Genomic DNA, 27,479 nt, shown 5'->3' with positions numbered 1-27,479 from the left:
AGGGATTCCAGAGTCAGCTTGGGCTTGTCCCAAGGGAGCCCTCGAGATAGTGTCTGGGGCTGCGCGGCCTGGTTCTCAGCCCTTGCAGCATCTACTTTAGCCAGGGGCCACCTTCCTCCTCTGGCCTGGAAGTAGCTAGAGGTTAGAGGTTACACCCGCCATAAGGGATATAAGCCCAGGAAGCAGTCAGAAAGGAAAGGTCACTCTAGAGATGGGGCCACCTTAAGGCCTTCAGGAGGAAGGAGAAAGGAAATGGGAGAAGTGTCATGTCATATTAAATATTTATTTTCTGCATACTGACTTGGGATTAATTCTTGAGCCAGGAGGGGAGGGGTTAGTGTTCAAATTGCTCAGATCTCAGGTCAAAAAACTACAGAAATCACTTTGAAAAACACAATGACAGAGGCAGTCACCCCTTGCCAGCAATTCCAAGAGCTGAAGCTTCATGCCTCAAGACATGGTGACTAGTTGAGTGAACCAGAGATTGACGCAGTGACGGTTTTTACAGGGGAAGAAACAAGCCTTGGGTGTATGGGAGCAGGAAAGGAGGGTGACAGACTGGAGAAATGATAAAGGCCATTTTGGAAGCCCACAGGGAAGTGGTCTTGGGAAACCTGAAGACACTGGGAAATTTAGACGGCCAAGGAGATCCAGCTTATCCTGTTGGGCAAGGTGCTGGGAGGGAAGGCAGGTAAGCCATATTAAGGGCCTGGGAGGCAAGGGAAAAACTGGAAAGGGGACCCCCAGGTGAAGAAGGGTATGGAATGGGGTGCAGAAGTCCATGGAGATGACTGGCAGATCTCAGGGTGGTTTCCGGCACATCAGAAGTTGGGCTTATGCTTCTTGAGCTCCACCATAAGGTGGTGAATGTTGATGAGCTCAGCCCGGGCAGGCAGGGCTCGGAGCTGCGGCTGGGACAGCACCCGGTGGAAGCGATGATAGACCTGGATCAGCTGGGTCAGCGCTCCCTGGTCAAAGAAAGTCATTGAGGGATCAAACTGTAAAGTGGTGCTAATAGTGATGATTAAGAATCAGGTTAGGCAGCCAGGCGCAGTGGCTCACACTTGTAATCCCAGCACTGTGGGAGGCCATGGCGGGCAGATCACGAGGTCAGGAATTCAAGACCAGCCTGGCCAACACAGTGAAACCCCATCTCTACTAAAAAATACAAAAATTAGCTGGGTGTGGTGGCAGGTGCCTGTAATCCCAGCTAATTGGGAGGCTGAGGCAGGAAAATCACTTGAACCTGGGAGGTGGAGGTGGAGGTGGAGGTGAGCCCAGATCGTGCCACTGCACTCCAGCCTGGACAACATAGCTAGACTCTCTCAAAAAAAAAAAAAAGAATCAGGTTAGGGCTCATCCAGCACTTTGGGCACAGCTAGTAACTGAAGACCAAGGGTAACTTAGATGATGCTGAGCCCAGCAAAATGATGGGAGAAAATAATAAATGATGGGGTAACTTAGATGATGCTGAGCCCAGCAAAATGATGGGAGAAAATAATAAATGATGGGGTAACTTAGATGATGCTGAGCCCAGCAAAATGATGGGAGAAAATAATAAATGATGGGGTATCTGAGTGGGGGCTGGGACTTGCAGGTCACCTGAATGATACTGGTGCCATTTCTGAAGTTGGTGAAACTCCGCATTACATCCTGACTCAGAGATTCCACTGAGGATTTCCAGGAACTACCAAAGCCACGGATCAGCTGAGTTACCCGGGCTAACAGCAGGAGGAAAGAGAGTGTCAGAGACGGATCTGGCTGATCTTCAACTCCACTAAGTTCTCCCCAAGGTATAGCCATCCTTACCATCAAACCCTCTTTTCTGGTATTCTCTCAATCCAGTCTTTCATACTCTATTCCCCCACCATGTAATCTGCATCCTTTCATTTTTCTTTTCCACTTCCCTTACCACTGATCCCATCATTACCGCATTTTCCTCATACCTTCTTCCCCTCGAAGTCGCTCAGCCTGTCCACGCTCAATCAAAGCCTCAGCCTCCTTCACAAATGCCACTAAACCCCCAAAAGGGGGAGACAGCAACTCTTCAATGAATTCCTGGAAAGACAAACACATATACACAGGTGTCCTGGTGTCAGCAGATTTGCCCAATTCTGGCATCATGACTAATGTAGATCCGTGTGAATGGCATCTTTCAGCTGCTGCAGAAGTTAAGGAAAATTCTCTATGGAGAAAAATATCCTCAATCCTAATTTTGGCCCATACAATTCCCCTGGTTAAGATCAAACAATGAACTCAAAGATAACTAGACACAAAAGAAGGGCAGCTACCAAGAGAGTCAGCAGACACAATAAGCAATAGCTGCTGACCTTAGTACTATCAGATACAGATAGCAGTTGCACTGTTTGCAATGTCAGAAGTTAAGGATAGGCCAGGCATGGTGGCTCACACCTGTAATCCCAGCACTTTCGGAGGCTGAGGCGGGCAGATCACCTGAGGTCAGGAGTTCAAGACTAGCCTGGCCAACATGATGAAACCCCGTCTCTACTAAAAATACAAAAATTAGCTGGGCATGGTGGTGGGTGCCTATAATCCCAGCTACTCGGGAGACTGAGGCAGGAGAACCGCTTGAACTCAGGAGGCGGAGGTTGCAGTAAGCTGAGATCGCGCCACTGCACTCCAGCCTGGATGAAAGAGCAAGACTCTGTCTCAAAAAAAAAAAAAAAAAGAAAAGAAAAGAAAAAGTTAAGGATGTAAAAATGACCAATTAGTAAGAACTATTAGGAATGAACAGACTTGAAAAAAGGAAATTTTTAGAAAGTCAACAGATTAACAAGAATTATACAATGAACTAGAATTTATAACTGAAGAAAGGACTCAAAATGTAGCACAGACAGAAGATAGAAAATTCTGAAATAGTAGGAGATACAGAAATCTAATTAATGTATCTAGGCACTGAAATTGATGGCTACTAACATCACAAAGAGAGCCAAGAAGACATTATGCGCTTCCTGATGGAAATGCATACCACTACCTCTCAAATATCCCTGTAGAAAAAAAAAACTAATTTAAATCTGATCAAACCTTTCCATCTAATTACACATTTATGAGAAACACACCAGACAGAGGAACAGTTTGGCCACACCATGGAATGCAGTCAGCAAAATCTAAACTGTACATCATTCTAGATGACAAATGACTCAGTAACTCAGTTTCTTCCACAAATAAATTGCAGAAGAGAGGAGGTTAAGATGGAAGGGAAATCTATAGATTAAAAAAAGACACATATATGGACTTTATATGGATCCTGATTTGAACCATAAAAATCATTTATGAAGGCCGGGCGCAGTGGCTCATGCCTGTAATCCCAGCATTTTGGGAGGCCGAGGTGAGTAGATCACCTGAGGTCAGGAGTTTGAGACCAGCCTGGCCAACATGGTGAAATCCTGTCTCTACTAAAAATACAAAAAAGGGCGTGGTGATGGATGCCTATAATCCCAGCTACTTGGGAGACTGAGGCAGAAGAATTGCTTGAACCCAGGAGGCAGGCAGATGTTGCAGTGTGCTGAGATCGGGCCATTGCACTCCAACCTGGGGGCAACAAGAGTGCAACTCTGTCTCAAAAAAAAAAAAAAAAAAAAAAAAAAAATCATTTATGAAATAACTGGGGAAATCTGAATAGTAGTTATTTTAAATAAGATAATATTTTTAAGTGTGATAATGTAGTTTTTAAAACCATTCTGTTACCAGGTGTGGTGGCACACACCTGTAGTCCCAGTTACTTAGGAGGCTGAGGTGGGAGGATCACTTGAGCCCAGGAGTTCGAGGCTACAGGGAGCTATATCATGCCACTGCACTCCAGCCTGGGCACTATAGCAAGGCCCTATCTCAAAACTAATTTTCTTAATAAAAAAGAAAAACATTCTGATACAGATGAAGTGATAATAATGTATAAGATTTAATCCAAAGTAACCGGGGGACACAGAAGGAGGATAAGCAATAGGTGTTGATATAGATGAAACAAAACTGTCCATGAATTGTTATACACAGAATATCACTGATGGTGCCGGGGGGTTCACTATGCTTTTCTAATAGCATATTGAAATTTCCCATAGCCGGGCACGGTGGCTCAAGCCTGTAATCCCAGGACTTTGGGAGGCCAAGACGGGCAGATCACAAGGTCAGGAGATCGAGACCATCCTGGCTAACACGGTGAAACCCCGTCTCTACTAAAAAAAATACAAAAAACTAGCCGGGTGAGGTGGCAGGCACCTGTAGTCCCAGCTACTCGGGAGGCTGAGGCAGGAGAATGGCGTAAGCCCGGGAGGCGGAGCTTGCAGTGAGCTGAGACAGCCTGGGCGACAGAGCGAGACTCCGTCTCAAAAAAAAAAAAAAATTTCCCATAATAAAACGTTAATTTTTGTTTAATGTAAAAGGGAGATTCAAACAAAAAGAAACCATAAAAACAACCCAGACAATAAGATCTGGTAAGAAGAAAGTGAAATTATTATTCCATTTAAAAATAAATTATTAATACAAAAATTAGCCAGGTGTGGTAGTGTATGACTGTAATCCCAGCTACTTAGGGAGGCTGAGGCAGGAGAATCACTTGAACCGGGAGGCGGAGGTTGCAGTGAGCTGAGATCATGTCACTGCACTCCAGCCTGGGCGACAGAGCAGCAACTTGTCTCAAAAAAAAAAAAAAAAAAAAAAAAAAAAAAATATATATATATATATATATATATATATATATATAATTGCATCTTTTCTATTCTTCCCTCAAAATATTCACTTATATACACTGATGGTGTCAGATAACTAATGTGAGACTAGGGAGATATGCTGCAAGGAAGGATCTTTCTATAATCAAGGCATCATTGTGATGTGATTTTGGACAGAGATTAAATAACCAAATTCAACCTACTACAGTTGTCTAAATGCAATCTCACACACACATATACAACAACAGTGCAGCAGTGTAGTGTGGGGCACAGGGAGTGGACTGCCGAAGAAAAGTTGAACTAACAGTGATAACCCCTGCTATGCAGTAGCCATAAATTACATGTGTTGTAAGCATGATATATACACCTGATTTTGAAGACTTCATATGGGAAAAAATTTTAAGTATATCTTTTTTTTTTTTTTTTTTTTGAAACAGGGTCTTGCTTTGTCACCCAGGCTGGAGTGCAGTGGCACAATCACAGGTCACTACAACCTCGACTTTCCTGGTTCAGTGATTATCCCACCTCAGCCTCCTGAGTAGCTGGGACTAACAGGCATGTGCCAACACGCCCCACTAATTTTTTTTGTATTTTTTGTAGAGATGGGGTTTCACCATGTTGTCCAGGCTGGTCTCAAACTCCTGGGCTCAAGCGATCCTCCCTGCCTTGGCCTGTGCTGGGATTACAGGTGTGAGCCACCGTGCTGGCCTCAGTACTATTTTTTATTGATTATATGTTGAAATAATAGTATTTTGGATGTAGTGTTTTAAAAAATTATTTCATCTGTTTCTCCTTTCTAATGTAGCTTCTAGAAAAGTTAAAATTATTTAAGTGGCTCACATTTGTTTCTCCTTACTTTTTAATGTAGCTTCTAGAAAATTTAAAATTATTTACGTAGCTTCTAGAAAATTTAAAATTATTTACGTGGCTCACATTTGTGGCATGCATTATATTCCTATGGGAGTACTGGTCTCGACTTGGATGAACTTTAAGCTTTCTATTACACAAAAGACAACACATTGATAGCAGAGGAGTGACCAGAGGGAAACAGTGCACTGGGCTTTAACAATCTTTCCTACATAGTATCAAGCAGCAGCCAACCAAAAAAGGACTAAAAGCATTGATGGCAGCTGGCCAGTCTCTCTCTATACCTGGCAAATCTAGTGACAAATCCCAGCTGCTCTCAGCAGAAACAACTGGTTTAAGTGCATCTTTGTGGTGCCTTAATCTCCTGCAATTATCCCGCCTCAGCCTCCCAAGCAGCTAGAACTACAGGTGCATGCCACTATGCCTGGCTATTTTTCTTTTTTTTTAAAGAAATGGGATCTCAGCCGGGCATGGTGGCTCACACCTGTAATCCCAGCACTTTGGGAGGCAGAGGCGGGTGGATCACGAGGTCAGGAGATCAAGACCATACTGGCTAACATGGTGAAACCCTGTTTCTACTAAAAATACAAAAAATTAGCCAGGCATGGTGATGGGCACCTGTAGTCCCAGCTACTTGGGAGGCTGAGGCAGGAGAATGGCGTGAACCCAGGAGGCAGAGCTTGCAGTGAGCCGAGATCGCGCCACTGCACCACTCCAGCCTGGGAAACAGAGTGAGACTCTGTCTCAAAAAAAAAAAAAAAAAGAAAGAAATGGGGTCTCACTATGTTGCCCAGGCTGATCCCCTCAAACTCCTGGGCTCAAGAGATTCTCCTATCTCAGCCTCCCAAAGTGCTGGGATTACAGGCATGAGCCACGGCGCCAGCAACAATTCTTTCAAAATCAGGAATAGGAAAAGGGTTCTCACTATCACCTTTCTATTCAGCTTCTAAACATCATCCTGGGAGTGTTAGCCAATAGAATAAGAAATCAAAAACATAAGACATTAAAGACAAAAGATTAGAAAATATTTATTCCTAGTAGGACTAAACATACATATTATGCCCAACTAAAAATATGGCAAATGACTTACAGTGTCTTTGTGCTGAAAATTTAAAAAGGTTATCAAAAGGCATTAAAAGATTATCTTAAAAATTGGAGAAGGAGGCCAGGTAGAGTGGCTCAGGTCTGTAATCCCAGCATAGTGAGACACTATAAAAAATTAAATTTTTATATTTTGTATTCTCACAGAAAATTTAAAAAAAATTTTTTTAATTTAAAAATTTTTTTAAAAAAGGCAAGTGTGGTGCTGTGTGCCTCTAGTCCTAACTACTCAGTAGGCTGAGATAGGAGGAGCTCTTGAGCCCAGGAGTTCAAGGCTGCAGTGAGCTATGATTGTGCCACTGCACTCCAACCTGTCTCAAAAAAAAAAAAAAAAAAAAAATCATAAAGTATCAATTCTTCCAAATTAATCTATAAACAATGTAATTCTAATCAAAATCATTAAAGACTTTTTAAAATGTGAAAACTTGTCGAGACCAGCCCGGCCAACATGGTGAAACCCCGTCTCTACTAAAAATACAAAAATTAGCTGGGCGTGGTGGCACATGTCTGTAATCCTAGCTACTCAGGAGGCTGAGGCAGGAGAATCACTTGAACCCAGGAGACAGAGGTTTCAGTGAGCTGAGACTGTGGCCCTGCACTCCAGCCTGGGTGACAGAGTGAGACTCTGTCTCAAAAAAAAAAAAAAAAAAAAAAGAAGAAAGAAAAAGAAAAGATTTTCTATAAATGGTTCTGGGCCAACCATCCACATAAAAAAATGAAATAGATCCCTACCTCACATCATACACAAAAATTAATTCCAAGTAAATTTCAGACTTAAAGGTAACAACAAAATTCTCTCTATATATTTGCTTATTCTCTAATTTTATTATTATATTTTTTTGAGACAAGGTCTCGCTCTGTTGCCCAGGCTGGAGTGCAGCAGCGCAAACAGGGCTCACTGCAGCCTCGACCTCCCAGGCTCAAGTGATCCTCCCACCTCAGCTACCTGAATAGCACAGACTACAGGTGTGTGCCACTATGCTTGGCTATTTTTTTTTTTTTTTTAATTTTTTGTAGAGATGAGGTCTCACTATACTGTCTAGGCTGGTCTCAAACTCCTGGCTTCAAGCAGTCTTCCTGCCTTGGCCTCCCAAAGTGCTGGGATTACAGTCTTCAGCCACTGCACCCAACCAAAATTCTACAATATTAAGAAGAAAATGTAGTATAATATTTTTCTGGCCTTGGAGTAATAATGAATGTCTTTTTTTTTTTTTTTTTTTTGAGACGGAGTCTCACTCTGTCACCAGTCTGGAGAGCAGTGGCACAGTCTTGGCTCACTGCAACCTCCACCTCCCTGGTTCAAGTGATTCTCCTGCCTCAGCCTCATGAGTAGCTGGGACTACAGGTGCGCACCACCATGCCCAACTAATTTTTTTGTGTTTTTACTCGAGACGGGGTTTCACCATGTTGGCCAGGATGGTCTCCATCCCTTGACCTTGTAATCCACCTCCACTCGGCCTCCCAAAGTGCTGGGATTACAGGCATGAGCCACAGGTGAGATGGATAGTGGCTGTAAGCCCAGCACTTTGGGAGGCTGATGCGGGAAGATCACTTGAGGCCAGGAGTTTGAGACCAGTCTGGGCAACATAGTGAGACTCTGTCTCTACAAAACAACAACAACAAAAATTAGCTGGGCATGTGGCACACACCTATAGACCCAGTTACTTGGGAGGCTGAGGCAGGAGGGTTGCCTGAGCCCAGCTGGTTGAGGCTACAGTGAGACATGATCACACTACTGCATTCCAGCTTGGGTGACAGAGCAAGACTGTTACTAAAAACAAAGACATAAAAATGAAAGACAGATAAATTCAATCACATTAAAATTCTAAATTTATTTCATCAAAAAGCAACATTAAAAAAACAAAGGTTGGACGCGGTGGCTCATGCCTGTAATCCCAGCACTTTGGGAGGCTGAAGTGGATGGATCACCTGAGGTCGGGAATTCAAGACCGGCCTGGCCAACATGGCAAAACCCCATCTCTACTAAATATACAAAAATTAGCCAGGCATGGTAGCACACACCTGTAATCCCAGCTACTCAGGAGGCTGAGACAGGATAATTGCTTGAAGCTGGGAGGCGGAGGTTGCAGTGAGCTGAGATCATGCCATTGCACTCCAGCCTGGGCAACAAGAGTGAAACTCCGTCTAAACAAACAAAAAAAAAAAAAAAAAAAAAAAAGAGGTGCAAGGATCTCTTGAGCCCAGGTGCCTGGGCAACATAGAAAGACCCTCATCTCACCAAAAAAAAAAAAAAAAAAAGGTAAAAAGATACATACTAAAAGATAATCTGTAACCTATATATAATCAACAAGATTAGTATGTAGATGATACAAAGAACTCTTATAAATCAAAAAATACCAGCAGACTTATTTTTTTCTTTATTTTTTGAGAGAGTCATGCTCTGTAACTGAGGCTGGAGTACAGTGGCATAATCTTGACTCACTGCAACCTTCACCTCCCAGGTTCAGCGCCCTTGAGGAGCTGGGACTACAGGCATGTGCCACCATGCCTGGTTAATTTTTGTACTTCTAGTAGAGACAGGGTTCTGCCATGTTGGCCAGGCTGGTCTTGAATTACTGGCCTCAACTGATCCATCCGCCTCAGCCTCCCAAAGTGCTGGGATTACAGGTGTGAGCCACCATGCCCAGCCACAACCCGATTTTTAAAAGGTCAAATGCTATGACAGCCATTCTACAGAAAAAAAAAAAAAATGGTATAGTTGTGGTGATGCTGACACAGAGCACCAGCTGCGGGGAGTCTGTCCCTTGCAGACCCCTGACCCGGCGAAGGATGAATGAAGTACACTGACACAGATACTCTGCTTTGCCAGTCCAGCTGAGTGTGTCCAGGCTGCTTACAAACTCCCTGTAGAGTACTGTAAACAGTTGCGATGGCGGCCCTGACCAGCTAGTGAGACTCTCATTTATTCAGTAAAGATTAATTGACAAAGACTTGAGTCAACACCACTACAGGGTAACTGACACTGTGGACTTCCTGAGTAGAAAGCAGTTAGGCACCTGCGGTACATGAAAGGTTAGTCTTAAGACCACATGAGTAAACAAGCTAGCTAGCTAACTTCCCCACATTCCTTTGTTATTACTCTAATTTATTTAACTAAAGGTAAAGATCAGGTCGCCTTCAACCATATCTATTACTGAAGTTATGCAAACTCTCAGGCCTTCGAAGAGGGTTTGTGGCTATCATAACTAGTATTTTTCCCACCAGCCTGACTGAACCCCTACATATAGTTACTAAACATTTGAAATGATACTCAATGTTATTAGTAATCAGGAAATTACAAATAAAGACCCACTGAAATACAGGTTGAGTATCCCTAATCCAATAATCTAAAATCCAAAATGCTCTAAAATTTGAAAGTTTTTGAGTATCAACATGACGCTCAAAGGTAATGCTCTTTGGAGCATCTCAGATTTCAGATTTTCAGACTACAGATGCTAACCAGTAAAAATAATAAAAGTAATCCAAAATCCAAAAAAACTCAAAATCTGAAACATTTCTGATCCCAAGCATCTTTAGCAGCATCTCTGGTCTCTTAAAAAAAAAAAAAGAAAAAGATGGCAAAGATCTGATAATACCACATGTTGGAGAAAATGTGGCTCAGAAGGAATTCTTACATATTGCTGGTAAGAAGGAACTACTTAGGAAAACAATTTATCATTGTCTTATAAAGACTAATACTGCCTATCTTATAAACAGCAAAAATACTGTCCTAGGTTTATACCCAAGAGAAACTTCTGATGAAGATAATCAGTATCTATGTGTGCTAAAAGACATGATTATTCATAAAACAATGCTCACAGAAGCAAGAAACTGGAAACAATCCATTTATAGAATATGTTTAATCACACAAGTCATATATGGCAGTGAAAAAGAATGAGCTATAGCCATATGCAATAACATGACAATATTAGAAAAATTATGCATGAAAAAAATCCTGTGATTCTGGGGATTTTTGTTTTGCTGTTTGAGACAGGGTCTTGCTCTGTTGCCAAGGGTAGACTACAATGGCATGATCACAGCTTGCTGTAACCTCGAACTCCTGGATTTCAGGTGGTCCTCTCGCCTTTGTCTCCTATATAGCTAGAATTACAGGTGCACACCACCATGCCTGTTTTTTTTTGTTTTTTTTTGTTTTTTTTGCCTTGCTGTTTTCTTGCCTTGTCTCATCAGTGTTTATATCATTAAAAAATAAAACAACCCAGTGCAGTGGCTGTTTTGTTTTTTAATGATATAAACACCCACAAACACACCACACAATCCAAGAAGTAGCAGCTTGGCAAAAGCCACCATCAAACTATGAAATCCTCCTGAAACTATCCCTGTGCCTCTCATGCACAGGTACTCGTTGATCTAAACGTTGCATTTATTGTACTCCTGCTTTTTTCCCCCTTTTGTGTGTGTGTTCTTGCTTTTAAAAGTAGAGCTATATATATGCCAAAACAAAAATTCATTCTGTTTTTCAGTGTCATTAAAAACAGAATCCGGGCCGGGTGCAGGGGCTCACGCCTGTAATCCCAGCACTTTGGGAGGCTAAGGCGGGTGAATCACCTGAGGTGAGGAGTTCACGACCAGCCTGGCCAACATGGTGAAACCCCATCTCTACTAAAAATACAAAAATTAGCTGGGCATGGTGGCACGCACCTGTAGTCCCAGCTACTAAGAGGCTGAGGCAGGAGAATCACTTAACCTGGGAGGCAGAGGTTGCAGTGAGCCGAGATCGTATCGCTGCACTCCAGTGTGGGAGACAGAGTGAGACTCCGTCTCTAAACAAACAAACAAACAAAAAAACCAAAAGAATCATTAGATTTTTCACTTGAGGGCAGTAATTCAAGAACAGTCCAGGCAACATGGCAAGACACTGTCTTTACAAAATTAAAAAATTAGCCCGCACACACCTACAGTGAATTCATTTTTGATAAAAGTGCCAAGAACATACACTGGGGAAAAGATAGTCTCTTGGTCAGGCACGGTGGCTCATGCCTGTAATCTCAGCACTTGGGAGGCCGAGGCGGGAGGATCACTTGAAGTCAGGAGTTCAAGACAAGCCTGGCCAACATGGTGAAACCCCACCTCTACTAAAAATACAAAAACTAGCCCGGCGTGGTGGCAGGCACCTGTAATCCCAACTATTCAGGAGGCTGAGGCAGGAGAATCACTTGAACCAAGGAGGCGGAGGTTGCAGTAAGCCAATACTGCACCACTGCACTCCAGCCTAGGTGACAGAGCAAGACTCCGTCTGAGGAAAAAAAAAGAAAGAGATAGTCTCTTCAATAAATGGTGCTGGGAAAACTGGCTATCCATTACACAGAAGAATGAAACTATACCCCTATCTCTCGCCACATATGAAAACCAATTCAAATGGATTAAAAACTTAAATCTAAGACCAAACTATGAAACTACTACAAGAAAACACTGGGGAAAATCTCCAAGACATTGGTCTGGGCAAAAATTTCTTGAGCCATACCCCACAAGCACAGGCAACCAAAGCAAAAATGGCCAAATGGGATCACATCAAATTAAAAAGCTTCTGCACAGCTGGGCACGGTGGCTCACACTGTAATCCCAGCACTTCGGGAGATGGAGGTGGGCGGATCACCTGAGGTCAGGAGTTTGAGACCAGCCTGACCAACATGGTGAAACCCCATCCCTACTAAAAATACAAAATTAGCCAGGCATGGTGGCACATACCTGTAATCCCAGCTACTTGGGACGCTGAGGCAGGAAAATTGCTTGAACCTAGGAGGCGGAGGTTGCGGTGAGCCAAGATCGCACCATCGCACTCCAGCCTGGGCAACAAGAGCTAAACTCCGTGTCAAAAAAAAAAAAAAAAGCTTCTGCACACACAGCGAAAGAAATAACAAAGTGAAGAGACAACGAATATTTGCAAACTACCCATCTGCCAAGGGATTCATAACCAGCATATATAAGGGGCTCAAACAACACTACATGACAAAGTCTAATAATCCTATTAAAAAATGGGCAAAAGATTTGAATAGACATTTTTCAAAAGAATACAAATGGCAAACAGGCATATATGAAAAGGGGCTCACCATCACTATCATCAAAGAAATGCAAATTAAAACTACAGTGAGATCTCATCTCACTCTACTCAGAATGGCTTTTATCCGAAAGACAGGCAATAACAATGCTGGCAAGGATGTGGAGAAAAGGGAACCCTTATACACTGTTGGTGGGAATGTAAATTAGTACAAACACTTTGGAGAACAGTTTGAAGGTTGCTCAGAAAACTAAAAGTAGAGCTACCATAGGATCCAGCAATCCCACTGCTGGATATATACCCAAAAGAAAGGACATCAATACATTGAAGAGGTATCTGCACTCCCATGTTTGTTGCAGTATTGTTCACAATAGCTAAGATTTGGAAGCAACCTAAGTGTCCATCAGCAGATGAATGGGTAAAGAAAACGTGGGACATGTACACAATGGAGCACTATTCAGCCATAAAAAATAATGAGACTCAGTCATTTGCAACAACATGCATAGAATTGGAGATCATTATATTAAGTGAAGTAAGCCAGGCACAGAAAGACAAATGTCATGTGTTCTCACTTATTTGTGGGATCTAAAAATCAAAACAATTGAACTCATGTACTCATGTACGAAGAGAGTAGGATGGCTACCAGAGGCTGGGAAGGCTAGTGGAAGGCTGGGGATGATTAATGGGTACAAACAAAAATAGGAAGAATTAATAAGACCTACTATTTGACAGCACAACAGGGTGACTATAGTCAATTATAACTTAATTGTACATTTTAAAATAACTTAGAGTGTAACTGGATTGTTTATAACACAAAGGATAAGTGCTTGAGGGGATGGATAAAGAAAAAAATAAAATTCATTCTAAAAATAGAAAATGGCCGGGCGCGGTGGCTCACGCCTGTAATCCCAGCACTTTGGGAGGCCGAGGCGGGCGGATCACAAGGTCAGGAGATCGAGACCACGGTGAAACCCCGTCTCTACTAAAAATACAAAAAATTAGCCGGGCGCGGTGGCGGGCGCCTGTAGTCCCAGCTACTCAGGAGGCTGAGGCAGGAGAATGGCGTGAACCCAGGAGGCGGAGCTTGCAGTGAGCCGAGATTGCGCCACTGCACTCCAGCCTGGGCGACAGAGCGAGACTCCGTCTCAAAAAAAAAACAAAAAAAAAAAAAAAATTGAAAATTAGCTAGGCGTGGTGGCTCATGCCTGTGGTCCCAGCTACCCAGGGGCTAAGGTGGGAGGATCGCTTAAGCCCAGGCTGTCGAGGCTGCAGTAAGCCATGTTCATGCCACTGCACTGCAGCCTGGGTGACACAGCGAGACTCTGCCTCAAAAAAGGAAAAAAAAAAAAAAAAGCAAAACCAAAGACAAAATAAAATAAAGTAGACCAATAATGACAGTATGTTGTGGATCAAGAGTTACAGTAATTCCATGTACCTGAGGTCCATTATGCCACTCCCTACACACACACACACACACACAAACACACAGGAGCTGAAAACAGCACACAAAGCTGTCCCTTCCCTTTTCCCCACACCCCTACCTGTGTCCGAGCATTGAGCAGCTGCTGGAAGCTCTCAACCTCTTTGCTGTCATCTGCAGCCCGCTCCTAAGGGAAGACAAAGGGAAATGTCAAGTTTGGGGAAAGCAGTCCTTCACTTCAGGATGTCCCCTTCATTCCACACTTATTGTACTAAGCTGGACACTGTGCCAGACTCCAAGAGTAAAACGCTGAACAAGACAGGCATCGTCTCTGCCCTCACAGAGCTAACAAAGCAGTGGGGGAAACCCAATTTTCTGGGTAGGAAGACAAGGAGAAGGAGCACCTATTACCATCAGCACACCCAGCATCATGTCATAGTTGTTGATCAGAAACACAAGCTGCTCCTTCCTTGAGGAGAACTCGGCTGCCACTCGAAGGACAAAATTCTCCACCTCCACCTGAAAAGGCAGAGAAGAGGTGACACCAGAAAGCAAGGCCATCAGGCCCCCCTCTGGCTCCTCCTCAGCCTCCACCCACTGGCAGCAGCCCTGCTGCTGGTAAGTCTCTCCTGTCTGACCCTTACCTGCAGCTGTCCCAGCAACTGCATGGTCCGTTCATTGGGAATTGTCTGGTTGATGCTGACAAGAGCGGAGGAGAACTCTGCGTAGCGGCGTGTGATCTAGGACAGAGTGGGAAGGAAAATCACACCCACCTCCTGGCCCAACCACCACCACCTCCCAACTCCCTTGGTCAACCCGCCACCATGTGATGTGACTCTACCTCCAGTCCCTCCTACCCACAGTGCACCACTCACCATGAGTTTTATCACCCTCCCAGAATGCCTGCTCAGAGCGTGGCCCATGACACAACTGTGACCGTGGCCAACCCCCACAATGATGCTTAGAGCCCTGCCTTTCAAGAACCCTTTGTTACCCTTGCCCTCCCTCACATAGTGGGGCCGAGTATCCAACCCCCCTAGGCGCTGGGGGTCAGTGCTTCGGACGCTCTGGACATTCATCTCCAGGATCAGCTCAAACCGTGGCCATAGCAAGGCAAGCACCTGTTCCCAGTACCTGTGGGCTTAATCAGAATCTGAGGTCAGCCGGCAAGGAATGTTGGAGAGGGATGGGGGGGAGTGGGGCACCATTCAGTTTAATGGTCAACAGTTAGTTGTGGGGATGGGGGGGCAGTGGTTGGAGAAAGGTGAGTCAAAAAGCAGCAGTACTGCCTCTGGAGCAAATCAATGGGAATAAAGGTTAATGATACCAGGTCAGTAGAAGTCTAAGGTCAGGGCAGAGTCATGCAAGACCAAGAGTTTGTGGCCTGTTGGGCATCAAGGACCAGAATTCAGTGACCTGTCCAGAGCAGGAACATCCCTCTTTGCTGCAATGTTACGGAACCGGAGAACAATGTGGATACAAAGAAAAACAGCAATGGCATCGTAGCAGTCAGCGAGATAGGACTCCAGGTGTTTCTATGTGATTGGGGAACAAGCAGAGGATTAAAAGAGAATGTCAGTTTGTTTTCCTCAGTGACTATGAACAAACGCATGTGTTTCTTTGGGGATGATGCACTGGATAGGACAGAAGGGAGAGATGTAAAATGCAACTGCCCCCTGCTTTCCTGTCCACTGCCACCCGGGTGGTCCTACTGCCTTACCCACCAGGATCTATGTTTTTGGCTTTTTTTGTTGTTGTTTTTTTGAGATGGAGTTTCGCTCTTGTCGCCCTTGTCGCCTAAGCTGGAATGCAGTGGCGCAATCGCAGCTCACTGCAACCTCCGCCTGCCTCCCAGGTTCAAGCGATTCTCCTGCCTTAGACTCCTGAGTAGCTGGAATTACAGGCGCCTGCCACCACGCCTGACTAATTTTTGTATTTTTAGTAAAGATGGGGTTTCACCATGTTGGCCAAGCTGGTCTCGAACTCCTGACCTCAGGTGATCCGCCCACCTCAGCCTCCTAAAGTGCTGGGATTACAGGTGTGAGCCACTGCGCCCGGCGTTTTTGACTTTAGAGACAGGTTCTTGCTTTGTCACCTAGGCTAGATTGCAATGGTACAATCACAGTTCACTGCAGCCTCAAACATCTGGGCTCAAGTGATGTTCCCACCTCAGCCTGCCAAGTAGCTGGGACCATGGGTGTGTACCACCATGCCTGGCTTATTTTTAAATTTTTTGTCAAGACAAGGTCTTGCCATGTTGCCCAGGCTGGTCTTGAACTCCTGGCCTCAAGCAATCTTCCTGCCTTGGTCTCCCAAAGTACCGGGATTACAGGTGTAAACCACTGCACCTGGCTGCAGCAGGATCTACGATCACAAGCCTATCACAGCAGAGTTCCAGGCTGAGCTTGGGTCAGGGGTTTGGAGGACCCTCAGTTTTCACGTGCTATTGCCTGATTCTGATTGTGGGGCAGCAGCAGGGGGAGTCTCAGGGACCCTACACTCTGAGGATTTCATGGGAAGTAACACTGTGACAAGTCTAAGTAACAAGGCTTAGACTTTTTTTTTTTTGAGATGGAGTCTTGCTCTGTCACCCAGGCTGGAGTGCAGTGGCACAGTCTTGGCTCACTGCAACCTCCTCCTCCTAGGTTCAAGCAATTCTCCTGCCTCGGCCTCCTGATTAGCTAGGATTACAGGCTGCGCACGCCCGACTAATTTTGTATTTTTAGTGGAGATGGGGTTTCACCATGTTGGTCAGGCTGGTCTCGAACTCACAGATCCTCCCGCCTCAGCCTCCCAAAATGCTGGGATTACAGGTGTGAGCCACTGTGCCCAGCTTTTCTTTTTTTTGTTTTAAGAGATAGGTCTCACTCTGGAGTGCATGGCTCACTGCAGCCTTGACCTCCTGGGCTCAAGCAATCCTTCCACCTCAGCATCTCAAGTAGCTACGACCACAGGCATACATCAACACACAGCTGGCTAATTTTTTATTTTTCATAGACAGGCCAGGCTGGTCTCAAACTCCTGAGCTCAGGCAATCCTACTGCCTCAGACTCCCAAAATGCTGGGATTATGGGCGTGCGCTACCATGCCCAGCCAAGGCTTAGACATTTTAGAATGAGGATCCTGATTGATTTCAGTTCTACCAGAGTCATGACCCCACTATGCTGCTGATGAAGACTGGGGACAAAGGTGTTGAATAGTACAGGAAATAGGAATCTTACCAGGGTCATGCTGAGTGTACGGCCCATGACAGCATGGAACAGGTCATGTGCAGCCGGGCCAGACACAACAAAAAATTCACAGATGAAAAGGTATTCGCGGCAGGAATTGTCTAGGAGGGCGTAGTGCTGGCTGCGGAAGAGGGCCTCAAATGGATACTGGGAGAGGAGAAGTAAAGAAGAAACACAGAAGGGATGGACCCCAACACTGACTTCCCATGGATATGGCTGCAAAATCAGTAAACCTGGGTAATAAGAGCTGGGCAGACCCTTGGCATCCATCTAGGTCCAGGCTGTCAAAGAGCAAGCTGAATGGGCACTGAAAAGGTGGGGGAACATAGGGGTACAAAAAGGGCCTACACCCACCTGCTGTTGCTACTCCTGCATCCACCTCAACACCTGCCTCTGACCGTCATTCCCCTCATCCAGTCTCTCCCCTCTGCATGCCCTTAAGTCAATGGTTCCCAGCTCTTTTCACATCACAGCAGGCTGGAGTGATTGGAGAAGGCCACTCCCAAGTCTAAGGGGATCGAGACAGGGCCTGCAGGTTGGGAAGCTCTGCCCTGAGGTCTGGCCTTCCCTCCCTCCATGCTCAGAGTCTCTTTCATGACTGAAGCTTGTTCCTCCTCATACCCTCTGCTCTCCACGCTGGGCTGTGTGAGGCACCAGGATGGGGGCCTCAAGTTCAGTGGGGGAGATGACAGAGCCACGGGTTCCTAGGGTGAAAATGGTGTTCCTGCTGCGGAGTGATGGCTTTGAGAAGAATCGTAAGATGGGTCAGAGTCAGGGAAAACAATGAGACCATAACTGGGCCCAAAGACTCACTATCTGCAGGGACCCCAGACAGCGAGACATGGCCTAGTCAGCCCTCTTTCCCAGTACTAGGGCCCCACGTGATGACATCTGTGAACGGACTTCAGGGTGTCTCCCCACCTCCTGCAATCATATGCAAAACTATGTGTCAAAATGACGCATCTTTCTTAGGAGGGAGGCTATAGCTTTCATCACATTCTAAAAGGTTTCAGTCCCATAGGAAAAGGTAAGGAACAGTGCCTTGGTGGCTGCAGCCGAAAGTCCTCCCACTCTCAAGACCTGGCATGAGGGTTCCCCAGGACTAGGATATCTTTCTTCGCTGTATCTTCCACGCCCATTAGATCATCTTTCTCAGCAACTTCCTCATACTAAGAAAACAGAAAAGAGAACTGATAACCGTCTCTTCCGACAACACAATAAAATATTCCTTGCCCAGGGATGTCCCCTCCTCCCAGTCCACGTGCCCAGGAATGCCTCTCCCTCCTGACCTTACCTGCACCTTCATGAGCCGCCCCAGGTAAGAGCGGTAGTAAGACAGGTAGATCTTGCTCAGCGTCTCCACGTATTCATCCCTGATTTCCTTTGCTGTTGCTCGTTCATTGCCCAGCAGAAACTGATAGAAGAACCTAGGAGGTCAGGAACATGTCAGTCTACCTGTCTCCCAGGAAACCAGATGCCATTAGGCTGCTCAAAAGCTCAAAGGCCATCCCATGCACTTCCTTGGGGTTGTGACCTGTACTTCAGCAGGGCCGTCTGGGGGATCTGATAGTTGGTCATTGGTTTCCTGAAGGAATAAATCTTCTGGAGGATAAACTCTCGGATCTTCATCACTGCCTAGATGTGGGGAACCAAGCACAGAGCATGAAGCTGCAACCTTTTTGCTGTATGAGAGGAATTGGGGGAAGCAACAAATGGTAAACATAGATTGAAAAGTGGTGCATATCTCTTTGGTATTTCTCAAGATTTTCAAGGAAACCCAGAGAGGCAAGAATGGGGCTGCCCAGAAAAGGCAGGGTGAAGTTCTTGGAGACAGGCTACAGTGAGCTCTGCCAAGAAAATCCATAGTGAAGATCTTGGGAGGGCTGCTTCTAGTAGCCTCCAGGGTATCCATCCCTACTTCCCACCTTGACCCGGAGCCGATCGAGCACGCCTCTGACATCCGCGCAGGCTGCTGTGCCTCTAGCTTCCTGCTCTCTGACTGCAGCTGCCTTGGCATCCAGCTCCTGTAGCTGCTCCAAGAACCTGGGCTCTGTCACTGGAGCCTCCAGAATTGCCCTGGGTAGCAGGAAGGGGTGGGATAAGTTACAAGGGAAACCCAGACATCCCTAAACCAGACCCAGACCACACTCCTTACCTCCAGCTCCTATCATCTCTACCACCTTGCACTGTACCATATAGTCAGGACACATGTACAAAGTTTTCTATTCCTGGACCTTCCCACTATACACCTGATCTTACATCATTCTTTTTTTTTTTTTTTTTTTTTTTGAGACGGAGTCTCGCTCTGTCACCCAGGCTGGAGTGCAGTGGCCGGATCTCAGCTCACTGCAAGCTCCGCCTCCCGGGTTCACGCCATTCTCCTGCCTCAGCCTCCCGAGTAGCTGGGACTACAGGCGCCTGCCACCTCGCCCGGCTAAGTTTTTTTTTTGTATTTTTAGTAGAGACGGGGTTTCACCGTGTTAGCCAGGATGGTCTCGATCTCCTGACCTCGTGATCCACCCGTCTCGGCCTCCCAAAGTGCTGGGATTACAGGCTTGAGCCACTGCGCCCAGCCGATCTTACATCATTCTTAATCTTAATCTTTGATGCCTAATGCATGCCTAAAAAAATGGTGGTTAACCTGGCTACTAATTTCTAAAAAGCACTTAATCTGGAGCCAGTAGACCCATATGGTAAATAAGGTAGGTCACCCCAGCCCATTCACCTGCCACGGACATCATGACCCTTCAAACCGGTAACTCACGTGACCAGAGCAGAAGGCACGACCAGACCATCAACAAGCTCCCCAAGTTTCCCCCGAACTGCCTGGCGATTTCGAAGTCGAATGTTCATGGCTCCTGACTGTTCCTGCAGTGTCCGGATCTCAGAGCTGATGGAGCTGAGGTCACTCTGAAAAGCTCCCAACATCTGCTCCATTCGCTGTAGGGAAGGTAGAAGATGTTGCTGGAGTGCTATAGGGTTTGTAGGGGATAAGTGGGCCACCAAAGCCTCTCTGTGAAGTCCTCAGTATTCATCAGTCCATGAGGGTGGCAGAGGATGAGATACCCCAGATTACCAGGAAATAACATTAAATATGGCAGCAATAACAAAAAAGGCTCCTGAAGTCATCTTGAAAATGACCCTAACTTGTCCCCATCTTAAGGCTGATGACCTAAAAATGGCACCAGAGTCCATGATCTGGTTCAGAGCAGCTATTAGGGGTCACAGTTCAGGATTACTAACCTCCAGGACAGCATCACAGGCTGTGATCTGGTTGTGCAGAGATGCTATATTCTCACTCTCTTGAATATCTGACCCACAAAAAGTCAAGGGGCCTCATGGTGAAAATGGGAGAGCCTCAGATTTGTAGTACCTCTCCAATTGCTCTCTGAAGTGACAGAAACCTCACAGATGTTGACCCCAGCTGAGACATCTGTACCACACACCACAAAATCCCCATATCAATAGCACCGCCCCTTCCCTCTGCTGGAGGATACAATCCCGAATGGATTTCTGTTCAATCTGCTGTAGCTCCAGTTCAACTTGTTTTGAATAGTGACGAAGATCTACACCCTGGGAGGACATAAAGATGACAGGTCAGAAAAAAGTCTCAGTAAAGGGACACTGTAACAGAATCAGTGAAGGACTAAAGGATCAGATACCAGGCTGATATAACAAAAGCAAAAAACTGTTGTTTTTCCTTTTGGGGGACAGTAGATAGAAGGGCAGATTAGTATAGGGGAAATCCTCACCGTTTTAAGAGCTTCCTTTACTAACTCATCCTCCAGATTTGCCTGAATGTGAACTGGAAATAGAAGTTTATCGTAAGGGTTCAGCTCCACAGCTCCCTCTCCCCACATTGAGTATCTGCACACCAATCCCTACCTTATTCCTTCCAGCTCCCATGCCTCTCAGATTACAGGTACTGCACCCACTCCACGCCATCACTTACCATCCACTTCATCCAGGATGAACTCATCAGAAGTGATATCCAACTCCCCAAGTTGCAGTGATTCCTGGAGCCCAGCACCACCCGCCTGAAAAGGAATAAGTTAATGGGAGTAGGATACAGTGAAAGACAGAAAGAAAAAATGTAATTGGATATCCCCAGTCCTTCAAGTGAGAAGGAGGTGCTTTTGCTGGAAGCCACAGGTACCGCTTTGAAAAACTGTAAGTCTCACATTGTACCCACTCTCCTATTTTGTGTTGATAGGTAAGGAATACGACAAGGAGTGAGACGATCCAATGAGACAGTGGAGGTAGCCCAGCATGGTGGCGGGCTCCTTGTAGTCCCAACTACTTAGAAGCTGAGACTGGAAGACTGTCTGAGGAGATCAGGAGTTCAAGGTCAACCTGGGTAACACAGGGAGAACCGTCTCAAGAAAAAAAAAAAAAAGTAAAAGACAAGACAGTGGAGATGACCTAATGAGGAAAGCTAGGAATTGCAGAGGATGGAGCTGAACTTGCACTTAAATTTAGGACCCTCAGGCTCCTGCCATCTTGGATGTTCTATCACACCTCTGGGGAACCCCAGGCTTTCTATAAATGTCAAAATACATAGTGTTTACCTGCGTGCGAGATGCAATCTTAAACATACTCATTCATCTAATCCTAACAACGATGTATACAGTAGGTTCTATCTTCCTCATCTTATAGGTCTGAGAAATGATGGCACAGAAAAGCGGGTTAACTTGCCCAAGGGAACACAGCGTGTAAGTGGCAGAGATGGAATTAGAACCCAGGCAGTCTGGCTCCAGAGTCCATGTTCTTAACCTTTACACTATATTACTTCTTGACTCTACCCCAAAATGTGGAGCGAAGTTGAAATTGTGCCCCAGAATATGAGTTTCAGCCACGAGGGTCCCGCTCAGGGTCGGGTCTGATCACAGGGAAGGGTACGGGGAGTCAAACAGGTAATATCACAGGTAGCAGCCAAGTTCCCACCCTTGTGCCTAAACCCAGCTCAGGTCTTTCTGAAGCTAGGAGCACCGGGACTACGGAGGAGAAACAGTTCCGCGCTCTCACCAGCGGGCCCTCTTCCTCCTCCATGTCTGACGTCCCTGCCCGCAACACCAGTTCCCGGGCGGCAGCCGCCATGGTCGCAGCGGCGGCCATTCCCCGCAGCCTCACTTCCGGCAACTGTCAGGCCGGCGAGTCTGTTCCCCGGAGTGGAGCTACAAGTCCCAAAGGGTCTTCCTCAGCGCGAAATCGTTCCCAGATATTTGAGTTAAATTGTTTGACTCCAGCTGTTCCCTTTCAGTTCTAACCACTTCACCCAACTCTAAACGGAAATGTGGAAGTCTGAAGCACAAACTAGCCCGGAACCTTCGCTTCTCTTAAACCTATGAACTTTACGAACTGTAAAGAAAGGCGCACCGGAAGTTGTGGTACCCGAGCCATACTCTCTTAAGTCCAGCTAGGTCAGGCTGAAACAGTTTCCGGAAGCACTTCTCCTAGATCGCTCCGCCTCTTCCTCCTGAACGCTATATAATGATACCGCGTCACTTCCGCTCTCTCTTCCACAGGAGGCCTACACGCCGCCGCTTGTGCTGCCGCCATGGTAAGCCTGGAATCCGTGCCGTGATCCAGCGACATCGCAACTCGGGCAAGGAAAGCCGGCTGTTGGGGTTCTGGAAACGCCCTGTCCTGAGGGCCTGAGACTTTCCGTATGAAGCCTTGGATCGCGCCCCTGGAAAGGGACACCAAAGATTTCCAGTTCCGGAGAGCGGGCCCGAGGAAGGGTCACTGCTCTGGCGCACGGAAGCTGCCTAAGGCTTGGGCGTATATGGGGAACTCTGGCTTCCGCCACGCACTTTTGGGAATGGGCAGGAGACCTGCCTCCTCTCTCCAAAGGTTGCATTTTCCCAAGCTTGAACGCTTCATGTACCTACTCTGCAGGACTGAGGAGTTTGCTGTGTGGTGTGAAAACCTTAGGGGTGGGGATCGGGTGCCTTTGCCACTTGTGTGACAGGCTTAACCGTTTTGTATGAAGTTCGTTTGCCTTATCAACCTTACTGTTTGATAGTTTACTGTGTCTAATTTCTCCCCCGTACTTTTTAAACCAGTCTCTAGTGATCCCTGAAAAGTTCCAGCATATTTTGCGAGTACTCAACACCAATATCGATGGGCGGCGGAAAATAGCCTTTGCCATCACTGCCATTAAGGTAAGTAAAGTAGGGTAAGGAATAGGGAATGTAAATGAGAATTGGGTTGTGAAGACATGAGCAAAAATGAAGCAAGGTTGGGGAGACTTGAGTCTCATCCAGAGCACCTTGACTGCTGGATTAAGAAAAGAAAGTGGTTTAGGGAGAGACTAACCCCTTTAGCACTTACCACATTTACCACAGAAAATAAGTGATTAAAGCCAAGAGAGTGGTCTAAGGTCAAGCCAAAACATTTCACCCGGGGGAGTGGGAAGGAGGTATGGTTGCTCACCCGAATTCGCTAAGATTTTCCTGAACCGTGAGATCCTTCTAGATTCGGTTTCTTTACCCACCCTGCCATTATAACAGCAACCCTTCCTGTGAAATTTATATTCCCTCAGAATTGGAGGATTATTGGGCATCTTGAGGGATGAGTAAAAATGCCAACAGATAAAAAGTGTGAAGAAACTTGTAGATGGAGGGTGGAAGAAGTATGAGCAGGACATTTACTCATATGTCAGAGTTGACACTCCTGTTAAAGTGTGAAGGAGTACATCTCTCTCTTCGGCTTTTAAGAATCGAATCAGTGAATGCAAGAATAATTATTTCACTTGGGTATTTCTCTCCACAAACCTAATAAACTCCTGGCTTTCTAGATACACACGTTCTTTTTTTTTTTTTTCTTAAGTCAGAATTTGTAGTTAGTTGTGGAAATAGCCTACCAGTATGTGTCCACTTCATGGGTGCAGGGCTAGGCCTGTCTTACAGTTCTTGGCTTCTGTTGCATGGTAGATACTTAGGCGACGTTAGCTAATGGATAGTAGTAGGGATACTGTTGGCTGGTTTAAGGAATGTGTAGAGGAAAATTCCTTCTGTTGGGTGCTCTGTGAAACTAATAAGGCAGTGTGAAATACTGTACTTAGATACTTGCTGTGAGGCTTAAGTAGAGGTGCACCATTCAGAAGTGTAATAGAGAATAACTTTCATGGATGAAAGTTATTCTAACTAAAATTAGAAATCTCATTTTATCTATCTGTCTTCCCACTCTCATTTTGAAGTAAATATTCATTTGTAAACATATAATTAAATTTGAGGCTGAGTGCAGTGGCTCACTTTCAGAGGCTGAAGTGGGTGGATCCCCTGAGGTCAGGAATTCAAGACAAGCCTGGCCAACACGGTGAAACCTCGTCATTTAATAAATAAATAAATATATATATTTGAAAGACCCTGCTCTCTTCTGAATAAACCTAATAATTTGACCCTTGGTCACGTTTATTTATTTATTCTGAAACAGAGTCTTGCCCCATCACCCAGGCTGGAGTGCAGTGGCGTGATCTCATCTCACTGCAACTCCAGCCTCCCAAGTAGCTGAGATTACAGGCACACGCCCAGCTAATTTTTGTATTTTTAGAAGGGGGGGGTTTCACCATGTTGGTCAGGCTGGTCTTAAACTTCTGACCTCAGGTGATCCACCCACCTTAGCCTCCCAAAGTGCTGGGGTTACAGGCTTGAGCCACTGCGCCCAGCCACATTTATTTTTTGAAAGGCTGGAGTGGCGGAATCACCATTCACTGCAGCCTTGACCTCCAGGGCTCAAGTCAATCCTTCTGCCTCAACTTCCCAAGTAGTTGGGGCTATAAGTGTGCACCACCACCACGTCTGGCTAATCTGGATCTTGCTGTGTTGTCCAAGCTGGTCTGGAACTCCTGGGCTCAGTGATCGTCCACCCTCAGCCTCCCAGAGTGCTGGAATTACAGGCATGAGCCACTGTGAAGCCAACCCTTGATCTCTCACTCTCGCAGAGAGGAACTGCCATTTGTTTTAGTTTCCTGGGGCCTACTATAATAAGTTCATATAAACTAAGAAAATTACTTACGGTGCTGGAGGCACTTAATAACCTTGCCTCTTCCTATCTACTGGTGGTTGTCAGTAATCCTTAGTGTTCCTTGGCTTGTAACTGCATTACTCCAATCTGTTGCTGTCATTTCATGGTCCTCTTCATGTCTCTCTTATGATTTGTCATTGGATCTAGAGCCCACCCTAATCAAAGATAACTTCATTTTACCTAATTATTTCTGTGAAGACCTTATTTCCAAATAGGGCCACATTCTGAGGTTCTAGTTGGACAAAATGAGGGGCAGGGCTTACTATTCAGTTCATCCTTCACTCTCCAAATCACTTTGGTTCATGAATTTAGATAGCATGGGTGCTAGTGCTGGTGTTGATATGATGCTACCAATGTAAGCATTAGGCTTTTTTTATAATCACTTGGGCGGTCAGTTCTGGGCACTGACAAAATTCAGTTTGTGATCTTGGAATACTTTGATTATAGGGATACAGTGATTTGCCTTAGAGATTCTGAGGAACTGACAGCCCAAATACCTTAATCAAATCCTGTAACTCATAAGACTCTGGTTTACTGCATTAGCTTGGAGAGGCAGGCCCCTTGTTCTCCTAAATGCAAGAATCAGAAGGCACTTAGTGACAAATACATATGCTGAGCAATGAGGAGAAAAAAAAAAGATACTGCCTGCTTTCAAAGGGTTGTCTATAACACTAAATTCTGTGTTCATGATTCAGTTGTGCCCCTGAACAAAGTAACCTTTTTTTTTTTTTTTTTTTTTTTTGAGACGGGGTCTCTCTCTCTCGCCCAGGTTTGAGTGTGGTGGTGTGATCTCGCCTTGCTGTGACCTCCGCCTCCCAGGTTCAAGCAATTCTGCCAAAGCCTCCCAAGTAGCTGGGATTACAGGCACCCACCACCATGCTCGGCTAATTTTTTTGTATTTTTAGTAGGGTTTCACCATGTTGGCCAGGCTGGTTTCAAACTCCTGCCCTCAAAGTCATCCACCCACCTGGGCCTCCCAAAGTGCTAGGATTACAGGCGTGAGCCACTGCGTGCGGCCCAAAGTTAACCTTCTATCAAATGGTTTATATCTGGAAAGGTGGGTGACGAAAGGGTGACCTAGGGAATTGCAAAATAGATTATTGCAGATCCTACCTTTGTGAGCTTTTTGAATAATGAGGCTATAAAGGAATTTAAAAATCAGATTGAACCCTAATTCCGAAAACCCTCACTTCATTCAGGGTGTGGGCCGAAGATATGCTCATGTGGTGTTGAGGAAAGCAGACATTGACCTCACCAAGAGGGCGGGAGAACTCACTGAGGATGAGGTGAGGACAAGGAAGGGGGCTGGGGGTGGGGTCAGCCTCAGAAAGGGGGTCATGTAGATCTGACCTTGTCCTGCCTGCCAGGTGGAACGTGTGATCACCATTATGCAGAATCCACGCCAGTACAAGATCCCAGACTGGTTCTTGAACAGACAGAAGGATGTAAAGGATGGAAAATATAGCCAGGTGTGTACTGAAATGAGGGCAGGATTAGAGGAAGGGTGGAGGGTCCTGATAGAATTGGGCATAGGTAGGTGGTCAGGGGATAAAACATCCCTTGCCGCCGCCTCTCAATCCAGGTCCTAGCCAATGGTCTGGACAACAAGCTCCGTGAAGACCTGGAGCGACTGAAGAAGATTCGGGCCCATAGAGGGCTGCGCCACTTCTGGGGGTGAGTGGAGGTCTCATCTCACTGCCTACCTCGACTCACAGCATTCCTCCTACTCGCTCTTCCTTTTCTTTGTGCTGTGTATGACCTATGACCCTTCTCTTTTTACCTGCAGCCTTCGTGTCCGAGGCCAGCACACCAAGACCACTGGCCGCCGTGGCCGCACCGTGGGTGTGTCCAAGAAGAAATAAGTCTGTAGGCCTTGTCTGTTAATAAATAGTTTATATACCTATGGCTTCCTGTCCTTTCTGTCCATTCTAATAGGGAATGTTAAAGTGCTGGGTCCCTTTTCCATTTAGAGCTGCCCTACTCAGTTGCCCACACAGTGCTATTGGTTTTAGCAGTGGTGATGCTGCAGACCCCTCAGTCTTCCTATGTGTAGCTAGTGATGTCTCTCTCTGTAAAGAGAAATGTGAGGGGAAAACAATTCCCAGCCTCGAGAGGGTGACCCAGACCAGTTT

General features: G+C 45.7%; 2 protein-coding genes across 6 annotated transcripts in view; one reads left to right on the top strand and one right to left on the bottom strand.

Annotated features, from left to right (window-relative positions):
- Positions 1-267: 267 nt before the first annotated feature.
- VPS52 (VPS52 subunit of GARP complex) overlaps positions 268-27,479 on the bottom strand; it is a 28,040-nt gene continuing 828 nt past the window's right edge. Inside the window, exons 1-21 of one of the 5 annotated variants that reach the window (XR_012433916.1) lie at positions 22,345-22,622; positions 21,272-21,356; positions 21,072-21,124; positions 20,817-20,892; positions 20,563-20,630; positions 20,084-20,259; positions 19,245-19,395; positions 18,854-18,954; positions 18,614-18,746; positions 18,431-18,488; positions 17,941-18,074; positions 17,674-17,827; positions 17,311-17,466; positions 15,506-15,624; positions 15,100-15,223; positions 14,734-14,829; positions 14,501-14,608; positions 14,211-14,276; positions 1,947-2,058; positions 1,603-1,721; positions 268-968 (exon numbers count right to left, since the gene is read on the bottom strand). Coding sequence is in view for 4 of the 5 variants with exons in the window: in XM_005553328.5 (XP_005553385.1) it covers positions 822-968; positions 1,603-1,721; positions 1,947-2,058; positions 14,211-14,276; positions 14,501-14,608; positions 14,734-14,829; positions 15,100-15,223; positions 15,506-15,624; positions 17,311-17,466; positions 17,941-18,074; positions 18,431-18,488; positions 18,614-18,746; positions 18,854-18,954; positions 19,245-19,395; positions 20,084-20,259; positions 20,563-20,630; positions 20,817-20,892; positions 21,072-21,124; positions 21,272-21,356; positions 22,345-22,434 (2,172 nt within the window). In the remaining variant the exon portion in view is untranslated. Of the gene's footprint in view, positions 969-1,602; positions 1,722-1,946; positions 2,059-14,210; positions 14,277-14,500; positions 14,609-14,733; positions 14,830-15,099; positions 15,224-15,505; positions 15,625-17,310; positions 17,467-17,673; positions 17,828-17,940; positions 18,075-18,430; positions 18,489-18,613; positions 18,747-18,853; positions 18,955-19,244; positions 19,396-20,083; positions 20,260-20,562; positions 20,636-20,816; positions 20,893-21,071; positions 21,125-21,271; positions 21,357-22,344; positions 22,623-27,479 lie in introns of those variants that run through there. The other 4 variants (XM_005553328.5, XM_045390687.3, XM_074038379.1 and 1 more) reach the window with 4 other exon arrangements.
- RPS18 (ribosomal protein S18) lies at positions 22,832-27,250 on the top strand. Its single transcript, XM_005553327.5, has 6 exons — positions 22,832-22,879; positions 23,385-23,483; positions 26,547-26,633; positions 26,715-26,816; positions 26,930-27,021; positions 27,134-27,250. Exons 1-6 carry the CDS (start codon positions 22,877-22,879, stop codon positions 27,207-27,209), a joined length of 459 nt encoding a protein of 152 aa, XP_005553384.1. The 5' UTR covers positions 22,832-22,876; the 3' UTR covers positions 27,210-27,250.

This window comes from Macaca fascicularis, chromosome 4, assembly GCF_037993035.2.
Source record: "Macaca fascicularis isolate 582-1 chromosome 4, T2T-MFA8v1.1".
Classification (NCBI taxonomy): domain Eukaryota; kingdom Metazoa; phylum Chordata; class Mammalia; order Primates; family Cercopithecidae; genus Macaca; species Macaca fascicularis.
This window is presented reverse-complemented; position numbering and strand designations above follow the sequence as displayed.

Excerpts from the sequence above, each read along its gene's own strand:
- RPS18 (XM_005553327.5), top strand. Across the intron at positions 23,484-26,546 it reads TTGCCATCACTGCCATTAAG|GGTGTGGGCCGAAGATATGC; the intron begins GTAAGTAAAGTA and ends CACTTCATTCAG. Across the intron at positions 26,634-26,714 it reads GAGAACTCACTGAGGATGAG|GTGGAACGTGTGATCACCAT; the intron begins GTGAGGACAAGG and ends CCTGCCTGCCAG.